The 22,748-nt window shown below is 40.8% G+C and overlaps 3 protein-coding genes across 6 annotated transcripts; 2 read left to right on the forward strand and 1 right to left on the reverse strand.

The window, feature by feature from the left end:
* The first annotated feature begins 2,814 nt into the window (after window positions 1–2,814).
* On the forward strand, window positions 2,815–8,783 carry LOC116248560 (uncharacterized). Of its 4 annotated transcripts, none has more exons than XM_031621428.2 (4): window positions 2,815–4,647; window positions 5,490–5,585; window positions 6,215–6,287; window positions 6,398–8,783. In XM_031621428.2, exon 1 carries the CDS (start codon window positions 3,624–3,626, stop codon window positions 4,530–4,532), a length of 909 nt encoding a protein of 302 aa, XP_031477288.1. In that variant the 5' UTR covers window positions 2,815–3,623; the 3' UTR covers window positions 4,533–4,647; window positions 5,490–5,585; window positions 6,215–6,287; window positions 6,398–8,783. The 4 variants fall into 4 exon arrangements, with proteins under 4 accessions (XP_031477288.1, XP_049932234.1, XP_049932233.1 ...); XM_050076277.1 differs by having other exon boundaries at window positions 2,815–4,614; XM_050076276.1 differs by lacking the exons at window positions 6,215–6,287; window positions 6,398–8,783 and adding an exon at window positions 4,809–4,877 and having other exon boundaries at window positions 5,490–5,711.
* Window positions 8,784–9,353: 570 nt separating this feature from the next.
* LOC116248541 (probable prolyl 4-hydroxylase 3) lies at window positions 9,354–14,053 on the reverse strand. Its single transcript, XM_050076220.1, has 8 exons — window positions 13,723–14,053; window positions 13,575–13,617; window positions 12,739–12,836; window positions 12,539–12,636; window positions 11,282–11,411; window positions 10,993–11,180; window positions 10,379–10,468; window positions 9,354–9,644 (listed from the first exon to the last, which is right to left on the reverse strand). Exons 1-7 carry the CDS (start codon window positions 13,965–13,967, stop codon window positions 10,395–10,397), a joined length of 876 nt encoding a protein of 291 aa, XP_049932177.1. The 5' UTR covers window positions 13,968–14,053; the 3' UTR covers window positions 9,354–9,644; window positions 10,379–10,394.
* A 3,264-nt stretch (window positions 14,054–17,317) lies between these two features.
* LOC116248709 (F-box/LRR-repeat protein 10) lies at window positions 17,318–22,130 on the forward strand. The gene is made up of 4 exons (XM_031621658.2): window positions 17,318–17,681; window positions 17,770–17,975; window positions 18,092–18,185; window positions 20,163–22,130. Exons 1-4 carry the CDS (start codon window positions 17,451–17,453, stop codon window positions 21,585–21,587), a joined length of 1,956 nt encoding a protein of 651 aa, XP_031477518.1. The 5' UTR covers window positions 17,318–17,450; the 3' UTR covers window positions 21,588–22,130.
* Window positions 22,131–22,748: the final 618 nt, after the last annotated feature.

Here is a 22,748-nt window from a genome sequence, read left to right on the forward strand (position 1 = left end):
TCAAGGCGGTTGAGATATAAGAGGTCAGTATCTTGAATTCCATGGTTACTGCCATGTTTCGGTACATTTATATTCTTTAATGCGACACTCGAAATGAAGAGTGTACCATACATCTACCCAGACCCTGAAGGAGAACAAACCTTGGAAATATAAGAGTATAACTTTCCGAGTAAACAAACGTCCCTCCCAAATGTACACCATATCTCTGTCTTCATTTGTTTGTCCCCCACCCAATTCAAACCTTGGGCTCATAGCAACTGCAGGAGACAAAGGACCCACATCAGGTCACACCTCGTCGGGAAAAGTTCAACCATAAAAGTTCAAGATCCAATTTATTTTGGATCTATGTACGTGTTTCTTGTATCTAAAAGCTATCGAACAAAAACAAAAACCAAAAAAAGCACGACAAATATTTCAACTGTCAAATTAAATCATGAAGAAGAAACATAAATCACATTTCCAAGTGCATAAAGTTGCCAAAAATAAATACATTTTACAACATTTTAAGGGGCATTTTATTATTCCGGATTTGAAAACCATTGATCTGATATGCCATGCTTTTGCTGATATAATAAAAATCCATGGTTCATAGGCTATGGCCCCACCCCAACCAAATTAAAAAAAAAAAATCTAGTGTAAAAATTAAAAAAAAAAATTGTCTGAATGTATTTTTTGAAAGTAAGTTCAGTTTGGCCCTACCCAAATCCAATCCAAAAAACTCAGTCCTCATTTGGCCCGCCCTTGCGAAAAATCCTGGCTCCGCCCCTGTATAAGGATGTCATATATATATATATATATATATATATAACCTAAAAGATTTGAGGTTGACACTTAAGACCCCTTATTTATTTATTTGCATTTAGATTTAAGGTTAAATGTACAGTTTTCAAATCTTAAGGATCTCAAATCCGATACCATCAAATGCCCCACTTCCATCCAAAACGAGCTTTCTGCTTACTGCATAGATTCTTGATCACTAAATAAAGGCCTTCATAAATTTTTGCCCTTTTAGTTTATTAAACTACAGTTGGCCTTAGATCTGTTGATTTATAATCACTGGAAATGAGGTTGACCGAACCATTAGAGGCATGATCCGTGTTTGGTTGTCTTTTCTCTTTTTTTAACTAATTAGGTTAGGCAGAGCTACGGATGTAATTGGATCCGATATGGTTGTTACTAAATTTGATTGACCGGATAGGGAAAATCCAGATCTAAAATGTTCTCGTGCTACCAATTGGGATTGGTGAAAATGATATTCTGTATGATTTGAATATGATTGTTAGACAGATTTGGATTTTCTTATTGAACAAACCAAATATGGTTCAACTTCAAGGTCTCAAAAGACCAAATCCCTGGTCACGTGAGCTGAGCTCATGTTGATGTTTTCTCGATTATTTTAATCTAAAAAAGTATAGATGCAGACAACGACCCTTATGATTCTATAATGTGAAGCATGCTAGAATCCAAATCAAGATCCGGATCGTATCTATTTGGAACATAGCAGGGGGAATTGGTAATGCCTTAATGCCTCCAAAATCATTATATTTTATATTCCATACTTCCCGGCGTACATATTACATCCAAAAATCAAATAATTTTTGCCATCTTCCAAACATGGATCACAAATCCACAATTTACAAAAGAAGAAGCAAACTGAAATTTGGGTCCATGAAATTTTCACTTTTAGATCATGAGAGGTAGGAAAATCAAATCATGCGAGACCGAACCTAGGCTCAGTTCTTGCATATGGCAGAGGGCTCGACCTACGACGTGAGTTGGCACATTGGCTGACATGCGCTGGCCGGATTATATTATATAATCGCACAAGAAAGTTAATCTTGACGCTCATGTCACTCGAACTAGTGACCGTCTGCCTACCAACCTATACCACGACACACTGAAATATAAAAAATAATGCATTAGAGATATTTTTCATTTTTAGTTTTTTCTGAAAATGTTTATTTTAGTATTTTTCCTAAGAGATAAGATATTATTAGTAGCAAAGGTGCCACGATTCCATGGCCTGCAATATTATCTGTAAGAAAAGAAAAAGTTTGGAAATCTATGTGTTTCTATCGTCATCTTTCATTGAATTGCCATAATCTTTGTATTCACTCTATGCCTCGTGTTTGTGTTGAGAGTGGGGGCTTGACGTGACATTCGTGGGCCTGACTCGGTCGTACTGGAACATGAATTTTAATAATTCATGAACAAAAAAATAATTTTAGATTGATTGCCTTAGGCCATAGCATTGATATCGTTTTCTCTCAAAGAAAAAAAAAAAAAAACTATTTTGATCAAAATGATAAGTTTGGCTGTCCTAGATTTATTTAAGTTAGCCACACCTAACACGTTCATAAATTCGGTCAACACCCCAAGGTTTCAATTAACATCTTTGCCTCCAACAAGTAACCGATTTATTGATTGTGATAAATGATAGAAGGAAAAATGTATGAACTACAATCAAGTGATGAAAATGATTATCATTTCTTTTATTTTGATTTTTCTTTCAATCATTTATCATAATAAATCGATTATAAGATCATCGAGATCAGCATTCATTTACGTTTAACATTTCATTACATCTGTAAGAAAAAGCAAACAATAATGTGACGAGGACTCCGATTACGATTTCACGTAAAAGGAAAGAACTGGCCGCGTTTCGCTGTCGCCGGTGCGAGGTTTATGTGAAAAAAGGAGAGCAGCACCGAGAGTTAGCAGCAGAGCCTTTATTCTTGCCTAGGAAAACGGAAAGCAGGCGAAGCATGATTCCTCCTCAGTGAAAAAAAAAAGGAGGGGGGGGGGGGGGGAGGAAGAAAAGGGGAGAGAGGGAGAGACAGAGAGAAAGGAGAGGGAGTAAAGATGAAGGAATATGAAGAGGAGTCTGGGAAACGGAAAATGGGGCGCATGATGGTCGCGCATTTATCTCTGGGGCGCTTCTGCATGTGGTAGTGTCAGTCTCCATATGTTGTCTTGGGAGGGACAAGGAGAAAGGGAGAGGGAGGTTGTCACAGTGTCAGTCAATTTCAATTTCAAAGAGAGAGGGGGGAGACCAGAGAGAGAGTGTTGGTGAGGGAGAGAGCTACCCTTTTCGACCTTTTCACTGTGGCCGCTAAACTCCCCCGCTCTTTACAGCGAATACAATGATGCCCATCTCACGATATCCTCCGCTTCTCCCTCCTTATTGTCTCCGTCCTCTTCTAATTCAATCCATCCCTTTCTCTCCCTTTTCGCTTCGTTTGTTGCTTCTTCTTCGTACTACCGTGTAAAATATCAAAGTTCACCTCTCCTCTCCTCCTTTAAGCTACAGCCATCCTCGCGCGCATGCGCCACTGCTCCGCTCCTCACGCTCGTTTTTCTTCATCTCTTCTTCATCCGCGTTTTCCTCGGTTGCCCAGTGGAGAAAAAGCGAATTTCCTGTGGGTATTATGAGGGGAGGTCGATGGTCCTTGTGTGGGATGATGCCATGATGAAGGTTCTGTGGTTGTCTGGACGGAGTGAGTAAGTTGGTTGCAGGTATTGTCTGTGGTTGAGTGGATTCTCGATCTGTTGTGCCTACCAATTTGCGGAAAACCCCTTTTTGGCGTTGCCGGTGTTGCCGGTAGGGCAGGGCAAGGCGCACAATGAGGGATTTCCCTTCTTGTTTCGGGGAGAACGGCGTTCAGATTGCCGATTCCTCGTCGTCGTCGTCGTCGGGCGGCCGGCAGACGGCGCAGAATTTGGTCACCTGCGTGTACCAGAGCAAGCTCTGTGGTCGCTCTTGCTTGATAACGGTCACATGGAGCAAGAGCCTCATGGGTCAAGGACTGAGCGTGGGCATAGACGACGCCACGAGCCAGTCCGTCTGTAAGGTCGACATCAAGCCCTGGCTCTTCTCCAAGAGGAAAGGATGCAAGACCCTCGAGGTCGACGGCCGGAACAAGGTCGACATCTACTGGGATCTGTCGTCGGCGAGGTTTGGCTCCGGGCCGGAGCCTCTGGACGGCTACTACCTCGCACTCGTCGTCGATTGCGAGATGTTGCTCCTCCTCGGCGATCTGCGCAAGGAGGCGTACCGGAAGACGAACGCCGGGTCGCCGGATTCGAGCCCCTTGTTCGTGGCGAAGAGGGAGCATATATTCGGCAAGCGGGTATACTGCACGAAGGCGCAGTTCTGCGACAATGGACCGGTGCACGACGTCGCCATTGAGTGCGAGATGGAGGGTCTCGGTGACCCGTGCCTGACGATCCGGATCGACAAGCGGATTGTGATGCAGGTGAAGCGATTGGCGTGGAAATTCCGTGGAAACCAGACGATCCTAGTCGACGGTTTGGCTGTTGAGGTCTTCTGGGATGTGCACAATTGGCTGTTCACTCAGAGCGCAGGGAGTGCAGTGTTCATGTTTCAGACCTCCCTCTCTGCAGAGAAGTTGTGGTCGAGCCAGAACTTCTCCGATTCTTCGGCCGCATTGCGGTGGTCCGGATCGCAAACGATCAGGGAAAGGCAGGCATCAGGCTTCTCGCTTATTTTGTATGCGTGGAAGAATGAGTAGAGTTGTGGTTTTGGAGGAGGATTCATTGCCTGCGCTCAATCCTGCCATCCTCTCCTGATTTGATGCTAACAGAATGTTTTTAGTGAGTGATTGTTACCTATTTCTCTTGTGTTTGGTGAGTGTATATTCTTTGTAAGCAACCATCATTTTATTGACTGGAAAGGTGAATGAATGAATTGCTTGTTTGGTCCTGTTTTGATATTTTCTTGGTTGTTTTCATGATAATTACCATGATTTCCCTCTGGTTGTGCATTTGTTGCCGGTGGATTTCTGAAGCATCTCACGAATCTGGAATTGCCCTTAATCTGTCAGCTGAATAGGTCTAATGGGGGATGGAAAAGAAAGGTAGCGGTTTTCTTGCTTTAATGTTTCTGGATTCTGGTTCTCTTCTACAGTTGAGTATGGTAATCTACACATACAATGGGAAAACCTTGGGTTTCTGAATTTTTTCAAACCATCTTCGCATGAATTACTTTATCTTGCACTTCATGGTGTACTTCATCCATCTTCGATGGTATCCTACTACTTTTCGGTTGGAATACAAAATATCTAAATAAAGAATATTGGTGCTTCTTTCTTTTCTTGTTGCGGTAATATGCTGAATAAGTGGAGCAGTATTTGGATATTGGTTACTTCTTTTCTGGCAGCAGAAGCTGCTTTCTCCTCTTGCTTATCGCTAGCTGGAATTAGCTGGAGTTTTATAATGGAAACAGAGAGTGATGGTGTTATTTTTTTTCCGGAAATATCGAATCTGCTTTTGGCACCTTCACTTCAGATCACGATCGCCTGGATATGGAATGCATATTCCTTTTCAGTTGGATGGGCTATGTGGATGAATTGTTTCAATGGTTTCCTTGCTTGTTACTTTACAAGTTTGGAGTTTTTTACTGATTATTGAATAAATTTCACGAGCTTGAGGCTGAGTTTTTGGCCTTATAGTATTCTATGCCATTTCAGGAGGATTCACGCGCTATGGGTGGTTAACATATTCGGGCGGACAATTTGTGTTACTCTTATGACTTGTTGAGGCATGAGAAACAACATGTCTAATGGGTGGGTGCATTATATTTCATGTCCTTTCGCATTCTCTTCATGAGAGACTACGTTCTGCTATTTAATGCCATCTGTTTTCTTGGACGCTGTTAACATGATCATGAATATACTTGTCATTTCTGGGCACTTCATATAGTTAGACCTCTTTTCCCTCCCCTTATTCTGAAACCATCCTCGGAAGAGGTAACTGTCGATATGAGAAATTCTCATTGTGGAAGCGCAAGAATCTTTTTTGTTTGTGAAAATAAAATATTATTTTTTTATCAAGGCAAAAGGGTTATCAGGTGTACTTTTATGAATGTAACTTATGTTTTTTCTTTTGAGCTTCATTTAGTCCTTGCTGCCTGCTAGTAATGTGACCAACACATTTCATCAATTTTGAGCTTCATTTATTGCTGAAGTGTGAAGACACATGAAAGATTCATGGCTCGTGATTTTGCTAGGAAACGAGATTTCAAGACTTTTGACAGGGCATTTAGTGTCCATGCAAGAAAAGAAAGGGGATATACACTAATTTTTGCTGAAGATTTTTGAGGCTGTTGGTATCAAGATGGATCACCTGTTTCATTAGTTCAACTTTAAGGTCTTCATGCTAATTTTGCTGTCGTGTTAACTTTGTTGGTTATCAGCCAGATCAATATAATGGGAGCGGGATTCACTTGGGTATGAAATTGGTGACCAGGCCTTCCTCTGCCCTTTCAGGTTTACCATATGCTTCATTTGTTTCGGCAGCCTAAATTTGTTCTTGATCTTCATTGTTGGACGCATCCTACGTCTTTTGATTAATCTACTTTCGTTTCTTTCTCTTTTAGGCTTGTCACACTGTTGTTGAAGTCGTCATAAACTTTGATGATCATACATTTGCAGAGAGTTCATTTCAAGCTTCTTAGCAGTTTCTATTAAGTAGTAACTACGTCAAATGGGTACTTTATTTTTGCTTCGGTTTTGTATCTCCTGATATCAACTAATCAAGTTGAAAAGCTTCGCAAGTAACAACCACATCTGCAGCCGCACCCATGTGAGAGTGGCTGACAAAGAAGTCAAAACTCACGAGACCAGCAACATGAGATGTTCAAGTATTACAGGAAGAGCAAAGCTTGAGGCTTTTCCCTTCCTTTTGGTGAAAGGGAAGAGCTTAAAGTTTGGAAATAAAGTAGCAGGCCTAATGAGCTGATTTAGAAGGTGGAGGCAGCAGAACTTGATCTCAAAACCTCTTCCTTTCGAGCCAAACGCTTGTACCATTTAGATGCTTCACATTGCCCGATCTAAAATATATTCAAAGCATTCGCTTGCTATTTAATTAGTCTTAAGAGAAGGAGAGGGGGAGGTGCAAAACGCCACCAGTTTGCTTTCAGTTTATTAATCCTGTTTTGTGGTTCAAATTTCAAAAACTGCTGCTAAAGCTGCGCACAGGCCAGGGAGCAAGTGATTTTATAGTTCCCAACTCTGTATTTCAGCCTGGCACAGGTGTGTCATCTGATACTTCCACATTAGTTTATGTTGACGTCCAGCGGCACGCTTCTGTTATGTTAAGAAGCACATCTCATATTTTTATAACATTTCAAGACCATGCTTGCTTTTCTTTATGTCAAAATTCGTCCTAATTATGCCAACTATATCTCCGTCAACCTGGCCAGATGTTTTAACTTAAAGACGATGTTCAAAATGCTAAATCATTCAATTCTAATAAAGGTCTGGCATTGGTTTTTGTCCTCGCTGTTAATTTTGCATCGGCATTAACAAACAATTTCTCTGTCGTCAAGTGTCTATCTTCAAATCGAAAAGTTCCTTTTTCATGACAATTTGAATCGACTGGTGCACGCTCGATCGATGTGCATGTGGTTCTTCTAATCGATGTTGTATGTTAGTCCTTTCCTAGCAGCCTATTGTACGTGAAACAATCATTGAGGTGGGAGTCGTGCCTAATTATTGACCTTCATGAAACATTGGGAAATTAAAAACGGGTAATTACTCATGGTATCACTTTTGTGCATTAAATGTTCTTAATGATGTTAGACTAAGATGCTCCAAGTTGCAGTTTTGAATTACTTGGTTTGGGAGCCTTGAGTTGTTGTCCCGCTCTCGATTATATATTATTATTATTATTATTATTATTGTTGTTGTTGATGTTGTTGTTGCTATTGTTTGAAGAAAGTTTAAGTCATTCCTATATGACGTTTCAAAATGTGGGTCCTTAGTTCCAGATTGCTCCTCGTTGGTGCCAGCAAAGTGGCTGAAACGCCTCCATTGTTGATTTTATTATCAGCATTGTGCACGAAGAATCCAACAGATTGTCGTCTTATGCTTGAATGTTGTGTTTTCCTTTTCTTCGTCTTGCGGGTGGCTGATAAGCAGGGGACTTAGCGTAAAAGCAGTAGTTCTCCGTCTACAGAGTTGCATGGTTCCTTCATTTTCTGCAGTTCTTCATCTCCAACATTTAGAAAGCATGGGGTTCTTCCAACACATGTGATTTCAGGTGAGCAGCAGAGAATCCCACCACCGGAGTGAGCGGCCGAAGCCTCCTCTCCTTCCCTCTGCTCCTAGGGTCTAGAGCTGCATGGCAGACTTGTGATGTACCACTTGCTTGATAACGTGGAGAGTGAGTCCCTCCTCCTCCTTTACGTGCCTGATTAGTGGCTGACATTCAGAAGAATCATCATGTCTGAAGACGCCAATGTGACATTGGCCTTTCATGGTCTCCCTTACTGCTAGTTGAGCAAAGATGGGTCATTTTCTTTATAGTTCGGCAGGCATGCTTCGGTTTGATGGTTGGTTCTGCTGCTGCTAGTTGAGCAAAGATGGGTCATTTTCATTATAGCTTGCAGGCCTTGCTTTGATGGTGAACAGTGAGTCCTGCTGTTTTTCATCTTTCCCTTCGATTTGGACAAAGAAAGGTGGGTTGTCATGAAGGGGCAGAATACTTCCAATTCTGTGTAAAGGAGTCGCCTTTATGGGCTGTGAACTGAATAATTTTGGCGTTGGGCTGAGTCATCCTCTTTGTTGATTTATATTCTTGCCAGCTGCTGCCTGGTCCATCTCCTCGGGCTCTGTTTTGTGGAACCTCTCAATCTCCTTGGCTTATAGCCGCGGCCTGCCCTTCCAATTCAAAGGCCTTTTGCCCTTATTCGTGGACCACGCCACTTGGGACCACGCTCCATATATGCCTTCCTCTCTCTCAGCCCGACATGACCCTACACATTTAGATCTGCTGCCTCCAATTTAAAGCCTGATGGATGAAAGGAGATTATTGGTCTCTGTATTCGGACATGGTAATTGTCGATCAAATGCCAAACATTGGGTTTGCCCAATCCGGGCACTTTATTGTATGTCAAACTTTGGTTTTTACAAACTTCAGGCTTTTGGTGCACTTGGGTATTTTCAAATCTCAAGAGTTTCTAGGTTTTAAGATTTCATATTTAGTCTAAAAACATGGGACGTCAATGGATCAAATTCGAATTGAACATATTGGATGTTTCTATGTTCAGATTGAAATATGAATGAAGAAAAAATTACGTGATATTTGAATGTGATTTTTTAAACTCAAAATCCGAGTCCGATCCAAATGTGGCTTTTAAATCCACATCCGAACATGAAAGACTTGAACCACATAATGATATGTTAAGAACTTAAAGTCAAATATATGGATGTTACTTTAACATTCGATTAAGAAATGGACGAATCTAACATGTGTTCGAGGTCTTGCAATCCACAAATCAATGACTGCAGATGCACTGAAATGAACAAAGCCCAGAAGAACATTTTTCTTGAGAAAATGTAAATAAAGGGTCAATCGGTAGGTTTCCGATCTCATTGATTACGTGGATACCATTCTACGAAACGTAGACTTGGATCAAGAGATCATGATCAAATTGCAGAGGAAAGTGACTCTAGCAAATGTATACCAAAACTAAAAGCACAGTTTTCTTTTACAGAGTGCAAGGCCCTGACACACTTAGCTCTTTCCATTGTTGATCAGCTGATACAACACAAGCAGCAACTCAACAACAATCATATGGAGTTGTCATGGATCAGAAGCTTCCTTGTATCTGAAGTCCGAACCTAAGGAAAACAGAATTGTGAAGCATTATCAATTCCATAACAATCAGACACAACCACAAGCTTCTTCCCATTCTTATGAGTTGCAATAGACCATCTAGAGAATCGTAAATCACATACGTCTGAATGTTAAAACCAGAAAAACTCAAATGAAGGGATATCATGGAAAGGAAACATGAAAGGCATAAGTTATCTGGGTTGAGTTTCTTTGCATATTTGGTTGAGATCTTGTTCTCTTCACTAGTAACTACAGAATGAGCAAAACAAACCCGTCAAACCTTTTATTAAATGCTGAAATATGGTAACCCAAAAATTGTTCCTTTGCAGAAAAGTTCTGCTAGGACTATAAAGGGGCTAATTCTTTACACACACTGTTCGTATGATGAAGTTTTGGAGATAGTATCTAGAAAAGAAAATTAAAAGTATATAAATAGCAATAGGATGATGTTTCCATGCTATGCGGATTCGTATTAGCAACTACAAAAATGCAAGAGCAGGTAGCAATCTCATCATCCATACTTATGCTTAAGGAGGTAAAATGAAACAAGTAATGGTGATGACCTTAAAGTTTTTTTATAAGAAAAATAAACATATTATTTAATACTAAAGGAAGATTTGTTTATACTATGATTCTTTTATAATAAAAAAACCCTCAAAGTGAAACAGGATGAAATGGGATAACTGCTTGAAAGGGAAAATAGTAAAATGTGCAAACCCTATTTTGCATATAAAACTACCTTGAAACATAAAAAATTATGCCTTGAACTCGTTAACATGGATCCATTTTGTTGATGACCATTTGCTTCCTTTAATCACAGGGCAACCCGCTGTCATGAACAAGTAGTTGCAAAGTTAATACCATGACACGAAAAACAAAATTAAATGGGAAAATATAAATTGTGAACCACAAAAATGGAATTACAAAATAATACAACCGGCAAAGTTACATGGAATGTTAGTGACCTGCTCATAGACATGGATATGAATATCGACACTTAACACATGGTCGTGATCATAGATTCATAGTAATAACTTTTCTAGTAGCCCAACAAAAATATTATGTTGAACACAGTTCTCTGTTAGCTCAAAAAAGAAAAAGGACATGTTCTCATATCCTATTTCAAAAGAAGAAAGAAAAACTGCCTGTCAAATGCTCATTTTATGCTACATTTGTAACAAAACAATCAGATAATTAAATTCCTTGAACCACTTGAAGGATTAGAATCATCATAGCTCATTAGAACTGCATCATTCCCCTCAAGAAATTGTTATATTCTAAAATTGGTTCTGGGAAAACAGATCAATCAAAGAATTTCTATAGAAATAGAATACGAAATGAGAACCAACAGACCATGCAAACTCATTGGATCAAGTGTAGCATCAGGCCTCATGCTCCAGAAGAGCAAAGCATCACCCATCTTTGGCCTAACTGCAAGTCCAGTTTTCCCACATTCAGACAGCTCATTCCAATAAGGAACAGAACTTTCGTTAACTTTGACTGATGGAAACACAGTCTCACCACCTTCTTCAACATCACTCCTGTAGGAACAGCTGAACTCAGTGCAGATTCTTACATGACTTCACCACACCCAAATAAAAATGAGATTCAAAAGAATGCATGTTGAAGATGTTTCCCATACAGGTACATAAGAACAGTTGCAATCCTTTGACCTCCATTTTTGGCGTTGAATTCATCAAGGAAGTAGTCAAAGTGAGGCTCATATTTCTGCCCAGCCTCGCGGTGAAGAACTTGAAGACCCTCTCCATTTTCTAACAATATAACATTATGTTAATAAGTGGATAGAGAATTATGTGAACAAAACAGAACTGTAACGCATAGTCTCAGAATGACTAGGAACACCATGCACATGGCCTTAGAGCTTGTCCACTAAACACTTACAGGCTACGTATGGATGATCATCTGTGAGCTCTTTAGCTTTTTAGATTTTCTATAACTTGCTAGAGTTGAAGTTTGCATACAATATTGAATCCTTGAACTCACAAACTATTTAACAAGTTGTCATAACTATATGGCTGACAATTAAGCATCCGTACCTCTGCCAGAAATTCTGGACAAAATTCATATTGTCCACATCCAAATCAGGTATGAACCCAAGTCCTCAACATGTAACTCTATAAATAGACTGTGCATTCAGAAGTGGTTGTATATAACAGAAACTACGCTAAATTGTTGATAATAAGATTACATAGAGTTATCACTTTCTAGTGAGAACCATAGAGGCCACACTGATGCTTTCTCTTTTCTTTTTACTCTCTTCTCTATTGCAGATCTGGATCTGCACTAACTTACCTGATAAATCATCTTTATTGCTCCAATCCTTGATATTGCATTATCTTCTAACAGGATGATGTCAGAAGCTCTGCAGGTCCAGGATGCAGACCTCTTTTTTGTCTTGATAGTGGCTTCATAAGTTCTTAATGAAACAACCTGTGAATTTCCTTTTGTTTGTTAACTAAATCATCAACAGCAGATAAGAAGAATGGAAATGAGGAATGTTATGAAATATGAACTAGGACAAGCCTACTTAATAACATATTAATGAAATTTCACAAGGAATGAAGGGCATGCTTACTCAGCACCTCAATAAAGGACTTAAGTAGCTATTGCTGGCTACCAAAATGCCAAATAGAAAACTTGAATATTCAGCAGATACAAAAAATGAACATCCTTGAGCTATACAGGGCTGCAACTAAAATCCTCTTAAAGAGGGAGGCTAACATATAGAGGAGGAAGACACCCTTGGACCATGTGCAAAACCTTATGACTCAACTACAGTCTTAGGAATACCATTATCAGTTTAATCAATGGGAGCATTGGAAGCAGAAGTAACAGGGTGCCTTGCCCAAAGAAACAGAAAGAGTAAATGCAAACATACCCATAGGAATGAATGTGAAGTCTGCAATTCTCTGCTCAATGCTTGAAACAACCTTATCTTGTTTTCTTTTCAAAAACATGCCAGAACTTGTTCGTACTCTAAAATATCAATGAAGAGAACAAAAAGCCAAATGCTCCGTCAAATGCCAGGCATTTTCATTTTCAAGAAAACGAGGAAAAATACACTGTGAAGCTTGAAACCTGCTGTCATTACTCTTGCCGATGGTGCTGTCCATTAAAGTTGAATTTTGCATGTGGGGTTTGGCAAGACTGATTAAGTACTCACATTCATCTTTTCTCTGTCAATCAAAAGTGAAAGACCAAATCTTGGTGAAATATTCCAATTGATTCCAAAAAGTGCTACTAACCATCTAAACTTCACAGCCATTCCAAAAAAGGGGTAATCCCGAAACATAAAGATTACATAGATCTATTAAAAACTAGTGTACACCATAAGGAAATAAAGACCACAGACGTGTCAAGATTGGAGGGGCCATTACTCTATCCCAATTATGTGATATTGGCTATAGAGCTTAACTTAGTGTTACCATTTTTATGCATCTGAATGAATCTATCTTATGCATAGCAGTTAAGCCATGCAGTTACATCCTCTTATTCTCTATAGAGCCAATCTAAGCATGAGTTTTACTACATCATCTTCATAAGTACATAAGACTCCATCGGAGAAACGGGCTTGGGAGAACCAGGAAATGAGAAACATTGGCGAACATAACTAAAGTTTTCCTGCTCCAAAAGCCAAATCAAGAAGACAAGTTGAAAAGAAAAATGGACAAGTTCTCAGATCATCTACTTGCTTGACGCATTGTCGTGGATCACTGATCCTAAAATCAAAGGATCACAACATAAGAACAATCCAAACAAGAAAAAGAAGCAACACCATTTATTTCAAACTAAGCAAAAAATTGCAAGTTGGCAATCCTTATTATCGCCTTAGTTGTTGTAATTGCCACAATCATCATCACATTCATCGTTTCTCCTTGTTATTTTTGTTAGATGGTGGGTGATGGAGGTGGTACCAAGAAACTGTGGTAGATTTGTTTCCGTTGATTCTCAGACTCTCTGAGGACAAAAGAGAACGCATCCAAATCAATAAACTAAAGTTGTGAGAGAGAGAGAGAGACAGAGAGAGAGAGAGAGTAACAGAGAAAAGTGAGAGAAAGGTACTTGCAGCTGTGGAGGTCCGTTTGGAATTTAAGGGAAGAGAGGTCGGACACGTCGAGTGAGCTCCTCTTAAGAGCAGCGTCGATGGGCGGGAAGATGATCGGCAGAGCGACAAGGCCTAGCAGTACCATCGTGACGAGCAGAAGGAAAGCCAACAGCATCATGGTCGGTTCCCACTTCCTGAATGACCACGCCGGCGAGGAAGAAACCTTTTTCGAGGAGCGGTAATGCTTCCCTTGTTTCGTCATGATCGCTGGCACGATGATGGTGAATTGCTGCTACCGCTTGATCGATCTCTCTCGTGTTTTCTTACCGTTTTTCTGCTGCAGCCTCCTGCTGCGACTTCTTCTTCATGCTCTCAGGTGGACAAGTCAGACGAAGTCAAAACCTTAAGTCAAATCTGAAATTCTTTTGAAAAAATTGCATAAAGCTACTCAAGAAATGGAAAATAACAAATCCACGCCCAAGAGATGCCCTCAATTTTTCAAACAATTTCTCAAACAACAGTTTTACGAACAGTAACCGTTAGTTTTTTCAAAAAAATGACAAAAATACCCTCCCTCTCTTCACCCCCTGAGCAGCCCCAGCCGGCTGCGCCCACCTCACGGTCACCATGTACAGCCCGATCCTGTGGATATCGTCTCTATCTCTGCCTGAGAGCAGTTATGAAGATCCATGGAAGATTAGGCGAACACTCACCATTGTAAAATGCAAGCCCATGGAGATTGATGCTTCTTCAGGCCAGGACGTTGCTTTCGACTCTCGACGGTCTCCATTCCTCCAAGGAGAAAGAGTCTTTTTAGTCCCTACAAACCATGCGTTCTTTTACATTCCTTTTCCATTCTCCTACCTTTCATTCCCTCAACAATCGATGTGGTTTGTCGGATACTGCAACATAAATCAACGGAAGGCCACAAGCTTTGATGGGTTCATGTACCCTACATTCGAATGCTTGCATGAATAGATGGTGTTGACAAGTACCATTCCATCTCTCTTGGGGGTGTCTGATCTTGGGGTGCTGTAGATGGTGGAAAAAAGAGCAAGATGCTTGGGTTACCAGAGAAGATGGAGGTGGAGGCGCATCCACTGTTTTTCATATTTCATCCCCTGAAATCCTTGGGAACCTTGTTTCTTTCTCCTAAAATCTGCTGCATGCTGACTTTGTTTGGCCACCATGATTTGAAGGTCTGGTATTGCGGTTTCTCTAGCCATCGCCTATAGGTCTGCAGCTTTTTCCCTCTTCCCCCCTGACTGCTGCATGCCTACACCTGGAATCTTGCCTGCCATTGTGCTGCACCTTCTTTGGCTGCTGCTCCTACCACCTCTAAACCCACTTACCGGTGCCTTTGGGCTCTCGCATTCTTCACGATCACGACCCATATGTCTAGTTGAAGCCGATGGGAGACACCGTTCTTCTCACTGTCGGAGAGGCTATAGGCGAGGAGATCATGTGGTTCACGGTCGATGGCAGCAAGGTGCAGTGCTTGTTTATTTTTATGGTAAATTTAATTGAGAAGCATAATTTTGTACATGGTTTCTCGAACGGTTTACAAGTTCCATCACAAAGCGGCTGTTAGAGAATTCAATTGAAAAGTTGAAGGTGTATTTGTTGATTTTCAAAAGTTAAGGAGTTGATTTGTTGTTGGCCTAAAAGTTGAGTGGTCTTTTGTAATTCTCTGCTTTTGTACATATCTAGTTTAATAATGTGTGTGGTGGGGATGGTTTTTGTGGGTGTGGCGGTCACGGCGTTTAAGTTGAAAGGTGCACTGTTTTTTCAATGTATATGGCGGCAACAGCGTCTAAGTTGAAAGGTTGCTCTCTTAACTGACATCAATGCAACTGAGACGTTCGAGCCTCTCTGAGCAGTTGGGACGTATCCCTTGGTCACCCAAATTACAAACACAAGAAATTAGATCAAGTTGTTTTCCTTTTGCACCTATTGAAGTCTTTGATGCAGGAACTTATGTGAAATGATCATTCTGTCTTGTCATTTATCTTCCTCAAAATCTTCCATTTGAATTTCTTTTATGCTTATACACCTGCATGCACGCATATACAACATCAGATGTATTAAGAAAACATCTAAATTTTCTTTTACTTTATATATTTTGTATGAACGATCAGCTTTCCCAAGGTTCGATGTGAGATGATCTCAACCGATACAACCGTTATCCACAATTTTGTATACGTAAGGTGTTCCGCTGAATCCCAGTTCATCGATTTGGCTTACTGTCATTTCTTTTCACAGTTAAGGGGAAAACTGTTTAAAATACACGACAAAGGAGATCCAGTTCGACTTTAATAATCCTGCCAAGACTTAACACCCATCACGCTACATGAAACCCACTTACATCCTTTCTTTCCGGTGCAAAAAGGAGCTAAATTCTCTCTCTCTCTCTCGTTTATCGTCAAGGCTGACGTCTATCTTGCCCTTTGCATTGGTCAGATGATGACTTCTACTTCTGACTAACTCTCTCCTCTTCCCTCTTTCTGCTTCTGCTGCTGTTTTGGTTATTGTTCTGGTTCTGCTCACTAATTTTTCTCTTATGTTCATTTTCTTTTCTTCTGTTTTTGTTGTTTGGTGATGCGTTTTCAACAGAACTTGTTTTTCCTATGAATTTCCATTTTGCCGGCTCTTTCTCTCTCTCTCCCCTCGCGATATATTCGCCTAGAAAGATATGGTTGCTGCCTAAGTTTGCAGAGCGAGCGTTTCTGCTTAGAAAACTGCTCGGTAAGTGGCATGCAAAGGTGGCAAAGTCTTCTTTACAACCTTAATTTCAAGGGTTTCAATGGGAACCTAATGAGCTATTAATGTCGATACGTTATGAGCTACGACATGATAAAACGTAGCGAAGTGAATTGAAGGTTAATGAAAGCAGTCATGTCACCAACCTCCTTGTAAGATAATAAATCGATGCACCAGATCATTAAGAATTCATGCCACTGATTTTTATAGATAATTTCACTATAGTATATTGGGGAATTATGCATTTTTTTTTTTCATTTGATCTCCTGTATTACACAAAAAAGAGGTGACTAAATGAAAAAGGAAAAAGTCAAGGACCCTTTTCTATAGTTTTGAATATAAAATAATGGTTCAAGGGGGAAATATATAATATAGCTCATAGGCTTTCATCATTTTAGTGAAAAGCAGACAGCTTTTAAGTTTTAAACTCTGCTTCATTTAGAAAGAAGAGACCTTTTAAGCCTGTTATCATCGAGCAAACATGCGACCTTACAAGCGAAAAATCACGTAAGAAATCATCATATCCGTGATTCTTGTTCCTGTCCTTTAACAAAAACTTATATATATATATATTTTTTCTAATCTGTAAACCCGTTGAGAAGCTATGATGAGCACACGTAAAATATATGAGACACAAGTAGAAGTACAAGCAGTTCCCTCGTGCGATTATAACGCGCGATTTTTGGAAAGTATCGCATGTCACTAGACGTGTAATCAACATTTATGAAATTATCGTCGATAAATTCGAGATACTTTGAAGATAACGGGCCCACCGCCAGGCGAAGGGCTCTCAAAGCTTTTGCGTGTAATAAGAGACATGGACACACGGAGGGCGGGGCCTTGATTGAACACCTCAAGAGCGAACACAAAGAAAAGGGAAGCTCCCTCTCAAGCTCTGACTCTGAAGCTGAGATCCGAAGTTTCAGTGGTCTTCCGGACCTTCGGTGAGAGGGACGTCAAGGGAGACGACTGTGGAGAGAGAGGAATGGCGGGTTCTTCAACCGCCACCACCATAGCTTGTGGGGACGAAGGAGGGGAGGAGGAGGAGAAGGCGGCGTCGGGATCGCTGTGCTTGGAGATGCTGCCGCAGGTGCTGCTGCAGAGCGTGATGGCCAGGCTCGACGTTTCCTCCCTATGCTCCGCTGCTTCCGCCTGCAAGGCCTTCCATGCCTCCGCCTCACAGGCCCTCTCCTTCATCCCTTCCTTCCACCTTCTGGTCAGTAGCCCCATAGATCCTCTCTCCTCCTCCCCCCACCCTCTCTCTCTCTCTGGTTGGTTTAGCGTTTCCTTTCTTTTTTGTGCAGGAAATCGCCCCGAAGCCAGAGATGGTCCGTAGGCTGCTGCCGGCGAACCCGTGCATGAGGAGCCTGAAGCTCGACTGTGCTCGGCTCGACGATTCTTCCATCGCCCATCTGACGAAGCCTTCCCTGCAGGAGCTGTGCCTCCAGAACTGCGATATGTTCAGTTCGAGGCTTCTCTCCGAGGTTGGAAGGAATTGCAGAGATCTGAGGTGGGTTTTATTCTCAGTCTTTTATCCCTCTGTCCTCTTTTTAAACCGGTGGGCGAGGTGTTCCCGGATGGTGATCATGCGTGGTGGTGGTGTTGATTTCCTGGGTGTTTGTCTAGGTCATTGTCTTTGGGGCTTCTTGCTGAAGGGCTCGATTCTCTCATCCATTGCTCAGATCTTGAGCAGCTGCTGCGCGGCTGCTCTAAGTTGGAGGTAACTATGATGATTCTCTTAGTCTCTTAGCTGCATTTGTTCCACTGCCAATAGGATGCTTCCGCTGCTGCAGAAAACTGTTCAGTACAGTGTTTCTGTTTATTGGCGTTTAACCTGCTCATCCCGCCCTTTCATCTTTTGGTGTGTACAAGGAGGTTACATGTATGAGGAATTCATTCTTTATTGGTGTTAGGAGCTACTAGAATCGACTTCTAATTTGTCTCGGAATGTGCAAGCTTTCTGCTCAAAATTTTTTGTGGAAACAGTTCTCTGGTCACTTCCCCTAGGATGGCTAAAAGGAAAACTTCCCCCCAATTGATGGCATGCCACTTAAGACATTGGAATGAAGAACTATTTGGATTGATCCAAGTGAAATGGATGTAGATCTATAATTTGGATTGATCCACTTGAAATGGAAGCAAGATCTACACAATTTTCATAAAAGATGAATTTCAAGGGTTGCCTGTAGGTTTAGGTGTTGATATCTTAAGAAGAAAATTTCGAGCGTCAGAAAATGAAGTTTTGTTAGACGAATTTTACGAGTAAGCTCCAATCAGTAAATGGAGTAGGAATATTAATCTATTTGGTATCGGCGCCAGTATTCAGGAAAAATTTCACCTGCAACCAAGCATGACATATTTGCCAGCGAGTAATTATTGTGAAGCTCTGTTGTAGTCATTAAAGTGCAGGTCACTGGATCATATAGAATAGATTCCTTCAATGTTGCTCTTGCAAGAAGATCCGTTGAACCTTCTAATCTTCCAATTGATTCACTGGATATTTCAATAACTTCATGTAATGACAAGTTGTGCTTTCACTGTTTCTCTCGGTAGTTGGTACCGCTGCAAATTTCAATTTGCCTGAGTTGATATAATGAAAGCCCTTGCCGTTGAAAGGATTCCTGATTTAGCTTCCCAGACATTTTTTCTGTGAGGTGAGGTGTTATTTGTCAACCTAGAGACTAGTCAGTCCAACTGGTCGCCTGGTACAATCGACTTGGTTGACTAGTTAATGAGGCTAGTCATTGACAGACTAGTCCCTAAAGTGTGCTTTCTTAAGAAACCTATGTTTTGAACCATCACCAATTGAACTGAGTTTCCTTTCCTTTTCAGTAGCTTTGCTTTAGCCTACCTTCAGCCTCTGATTTTAATTAGCTTTTGACTGACCTATGACCGACCTCTATTTTGTGTTAAGCTTTCTCCCTCTTCCTAGACACACTCACACACACAAACCTGCCATTGATGTGATTAATAGTAAGCTTTTATGTCTATATTACTTTTTCGCTAAATCTTGTAGCTATGTCTGTCCTTAATTGGACCAACTTAGACTGACTAATCCTATTCCTGATTAGTCTTTCTTATGGCTTTGACTGATCCTGAGTCTGTATTCTGGTACTGTATGACTTAGGTGCTCCATGATATTACAACAGTTTGCTCAAGTGAAATAGCTTATTTTGGTTCTGGTGGGTCTGGAAGCTGTTGATAGCTTATTTTAGTTCCTGTTCAAATTCACATCATGCAGTCTTCAGAAAATTCTAGCAGAGATGCTTGCTTAGAGATTGAAGACTATCTTGCCTAGTTATTGCCCGAGTTAATTAAGATAATGATTGTCATATGTGCCATATGATTTAGCGTCACGAAAGACCAAGTTTGTGCCACGGCATGGTTCAGAACTTGCAGTATGTATCTATTTTCTCTCTGAAAGGCTGTGCAGTTAGGTCCGCATACTGGTAAGTTATGTGCTACTGAAGTAGGTGTACTACTGTACCAATAATTACATGTCTGTCTTGTTCACTTCACATTCTTCATAAACTGTGTATACCTTTGCTTTTCTTTTTGATTCAGAATCACAACATCAAAAAATCTGTTACTATGTTTGCTTTTGTACTTGATCCCCTTGCATGTGTGTGTGTATTAATTCCTTGCTACCTTCTTATTTATCCCAATTTTAATATATTGTATATCATGGTTGATGCAGTCATTGAGTTTGCTCCTTAGTATGTCAACATTTGTTGGACACAACTTCTCACAAGTCTGGGCATTGGCATCAGAGAAACTAGTCGTTCTGGAGATTGGCTTTATTCTGTCGGGTATGGTGAAAGAACTTCTAAGTATGAATTTGGATATTCAACGTCCACCAAATAATGCAAGGCCAGTTATTTTCCCCAATCTTCAAAAATTATGCCTTTCTGTAGATATCATCACAGATTCTTTGGTCAGTACAATCTCCAGAGGTCTCGTGTCACTTTCTCATCTGGACCTTCGTGATGCACCCATGATAGAACCAATTCTAAGCTTTGATCTTACAAATTTTGGCATACAACAGATAAATCAAAATGGAAAGCTGAAGCATCTTTCACTTGTTCGAAGTCAGGAGTACCTACCTACCTACTTCAAACGAGTGAATGACCTTGGGATCCTCTTAATGTCAGAAACCTGCTCAGGTTTAGAAAGTATTCATCTTGGAGGGTTCTGTCGAATCACAGATGCAGGCTTCAGGGCAATCCTTCATTCATGCTCTAACTTGCATAAGCTTAAGGTCTGGAATGGAACTCAATTGACTGATTTGGTGTTTCATGACATATCTGCAACGTCTCTTTCTCTAACATCTGTCAGCTTGAGATCGTGTAAGTTACTGACTGACCTTTCTATCACACGGTTGTCCTCAAACAAGGATCTTGGAATTTTAGATTTGAGAGGTTGTCGTGAGATTGGAGATGATGCATTAAAGGCTGTAAGTTGTCTTTCAAAGTTGAAGAGCTTGCAGCTAGATGGGTCCTATATTAGTGATACTGGCTTATCTTATATTGGTCATGGTGCCGCTTCTTTGGTCTCATTGTCTGTACGAGGTTGTACTAGACTGACAGACAAGTGTGTATCTTCTATATTTTCGGGTTCCCTGAGACGTTCCTTACAGGTTCTTGACCTCTCTCTCTTACCCAGTCTATCAGATGAAGGAATTCTAATGTTGGTAAAATGTGGAGTTTTGCTTGCTGAACTGCGTCTGCGCGAGTGTCCCCATATAGGGGATACTTCTGTCATGGCCCTGGCTTCGATGCAGGTAGAAGGTGGGAGGCATGGCAGTTCATTGCGTTTGCTGGATCTTTACAATTGTGGTCACATTACTAAACTAGCCCTTCGTTGGTTTTGGAAGCCTTACTTTCCCAGGTTGCGTTGGCTGGGAGTTATGGGAAGTGTTAACAGAGATATGGTTGAGGCTCTGGCTAGAAGCCGCCCCTTCTTGAATGTGGCATGCCATGGAGAGGAACTAGGATCCCGTTGTTGGGATTCATTCAGCAACCTATGTGGGAGTGAGTATGAGGAGATCGATGAACTAGAACAATGGCTGATAGAAGGAGAGGACTGGGAAGAAGAAGAAGAGATGGAAGATGAATTGGTCTGACCATCAAATTGTAGCCGAATTGGTTGCTAAATTGTTTTGACCGTGTAACTTAGTGTGTATATCCACGACTGGTGGATTCTGTTAGGGAAGTATTGAAGAGGTTGTGGTGTTTGGAGGATTGATTCATGATGATCTCATGCTCATATTTCTAAGTGGTTGTGCTGTTGGGTTCTGACATCTGTTGGAGCTTCAGTTCATTCATGGTAGAGTTCGCATGGCCTGAAATGCAAACTGCAGGCTTCTTGCTCCATGAACATCTTCAGCGGGTCAGAGTTCTGATGGGTGCTGATTCACAGCCAAACTTGGCTTTTAGCAGAAGAATGCTGAAGCCAAACGAAGTTGTTGGGATGCTGATGGTTTATTAAGTTCTTGTATCCTAATGTGTTTTGACATCCTTCTCGGGAATTTATAATGTTTATTCATTTAATCACAGAACGTGACACTTTAGTTGTATGCTTCAGTCAACTTCTTGTTCTTCATAGAAAAATCTGTATTCTCGTACTTTTGATGTTATCTGAGATGAAAACTAATTAGGCCTCGGTCCATCAATCTTGTTCATGGTTTGCATGTTCTTTGTACTGGAGCAAGACGCCTTGCTGGTGTATCCGTTGGTTTGACCGAAATGCATGGTTTCATCTTGCATCAGTGGAAGTATTCTCTCTTAAAACATGTCTGCCACGGTGCCTTCGTTCTGAGATATCTCCATCTTGGATGCATTTTTAGAATTTGGAAGTCTCAAACTGAGATTTTCCTTTTTTTTTAAAAAAAGAAAAGAAAGAAAAAACTGCAAAGTTGCAAGCAAAGTTTTATGTTGCTAATAATGAACTACCGGCATATTCCTTGAAATATCACAACTGCAGCTGTGTATTAATTTGCTGCTGCATTGATCTGATCAAATAATCTAAAAGCTCGCATCGTAAGGGCATCCATCATCTTCGAGATCCACCTTCTATGGTCGACGTTTTAATCGCGTCGCTGCGGTTCGGTTCGCCCGATATTATTTCGGATAACGTCTGCCCAACGGCCAGCTTTATTAATGTGTGGTTGCTAGCCCTCCTTTAACCGCCAGGAACCTTTCATTTTTTCCTTCAATACATCTGTGAAGCCACCATTTCCATCTTCTACAATTAGCTACATCTCACCAGGATGAAATTGATCTCC

The sequence above is a fragment of the Nymphaea colorata genome, chromosome 2 (assembly GCF_008831285.2).
Source record: "Nymphaea colorata isolate Beijing-Zhang1983 chromosome 2, ASM883128v2, whole genome shotgun sequence".
In the NCBI taxonomy this organism is placed as follows: domain Eukaryota; kingdom Viridiplantae; phylum Streptophyta; class Magnoliopsida; order Nymphaeales; family Nymphaeaceae; genus Nymphaea; species Nymphaea colorata.

Coding starts and splice junctions, on each gene's coding strand:
- LOC116248560 (XM_031621428.2), top strand. CDS start 3,624: ATGAGGGATTTCCCTTCTTGTTTCGGGGAGAACGGCGTTCAGATTGCC.
- LOC116248541 (XM_050076220.1), bottom strand. CDS start 13,967: ATGACGAAACAAGGGAAGCATTACCGCTCCTCGAAAAAGGTTTCTTCC. Junction 13,618..13,722: donor ACGGACCTCCACAGCTGCAA/GTACCTTTCTCT, acceptor TTTTGTCCTCAG/AGAGTCTGAGAATCAACGGA. Junction 10,469..10,992: donor TGATCCAATGAGTTTGCATG/GTCTGTTGGTTC, acceptor TGTTCATGACAG/CGGGTTGCCCTGTGATTAAA.
- LOC116248709 (XM_031621658.2), top strand. CDS start 17,451: ATGGCGGGTTCTTCAACCGCCACCACCATAGCTTGTGGGGACGAAGGA. Junction 17,682..17,769: donor TCCCTTCCTTCCACCTTCTG/GTCAGTAGCCCC, acceptor TTTTTTGTGCAG/GAAATCGCCCCGAAGCCAGA. Junction 18,186..20,162: donor GCGGCTGCTCTAAGTTGGAG/GTAACTATGATG, acceptor TGGTTGATGCAG/TCATTGAGTTTGCTCCTTAG.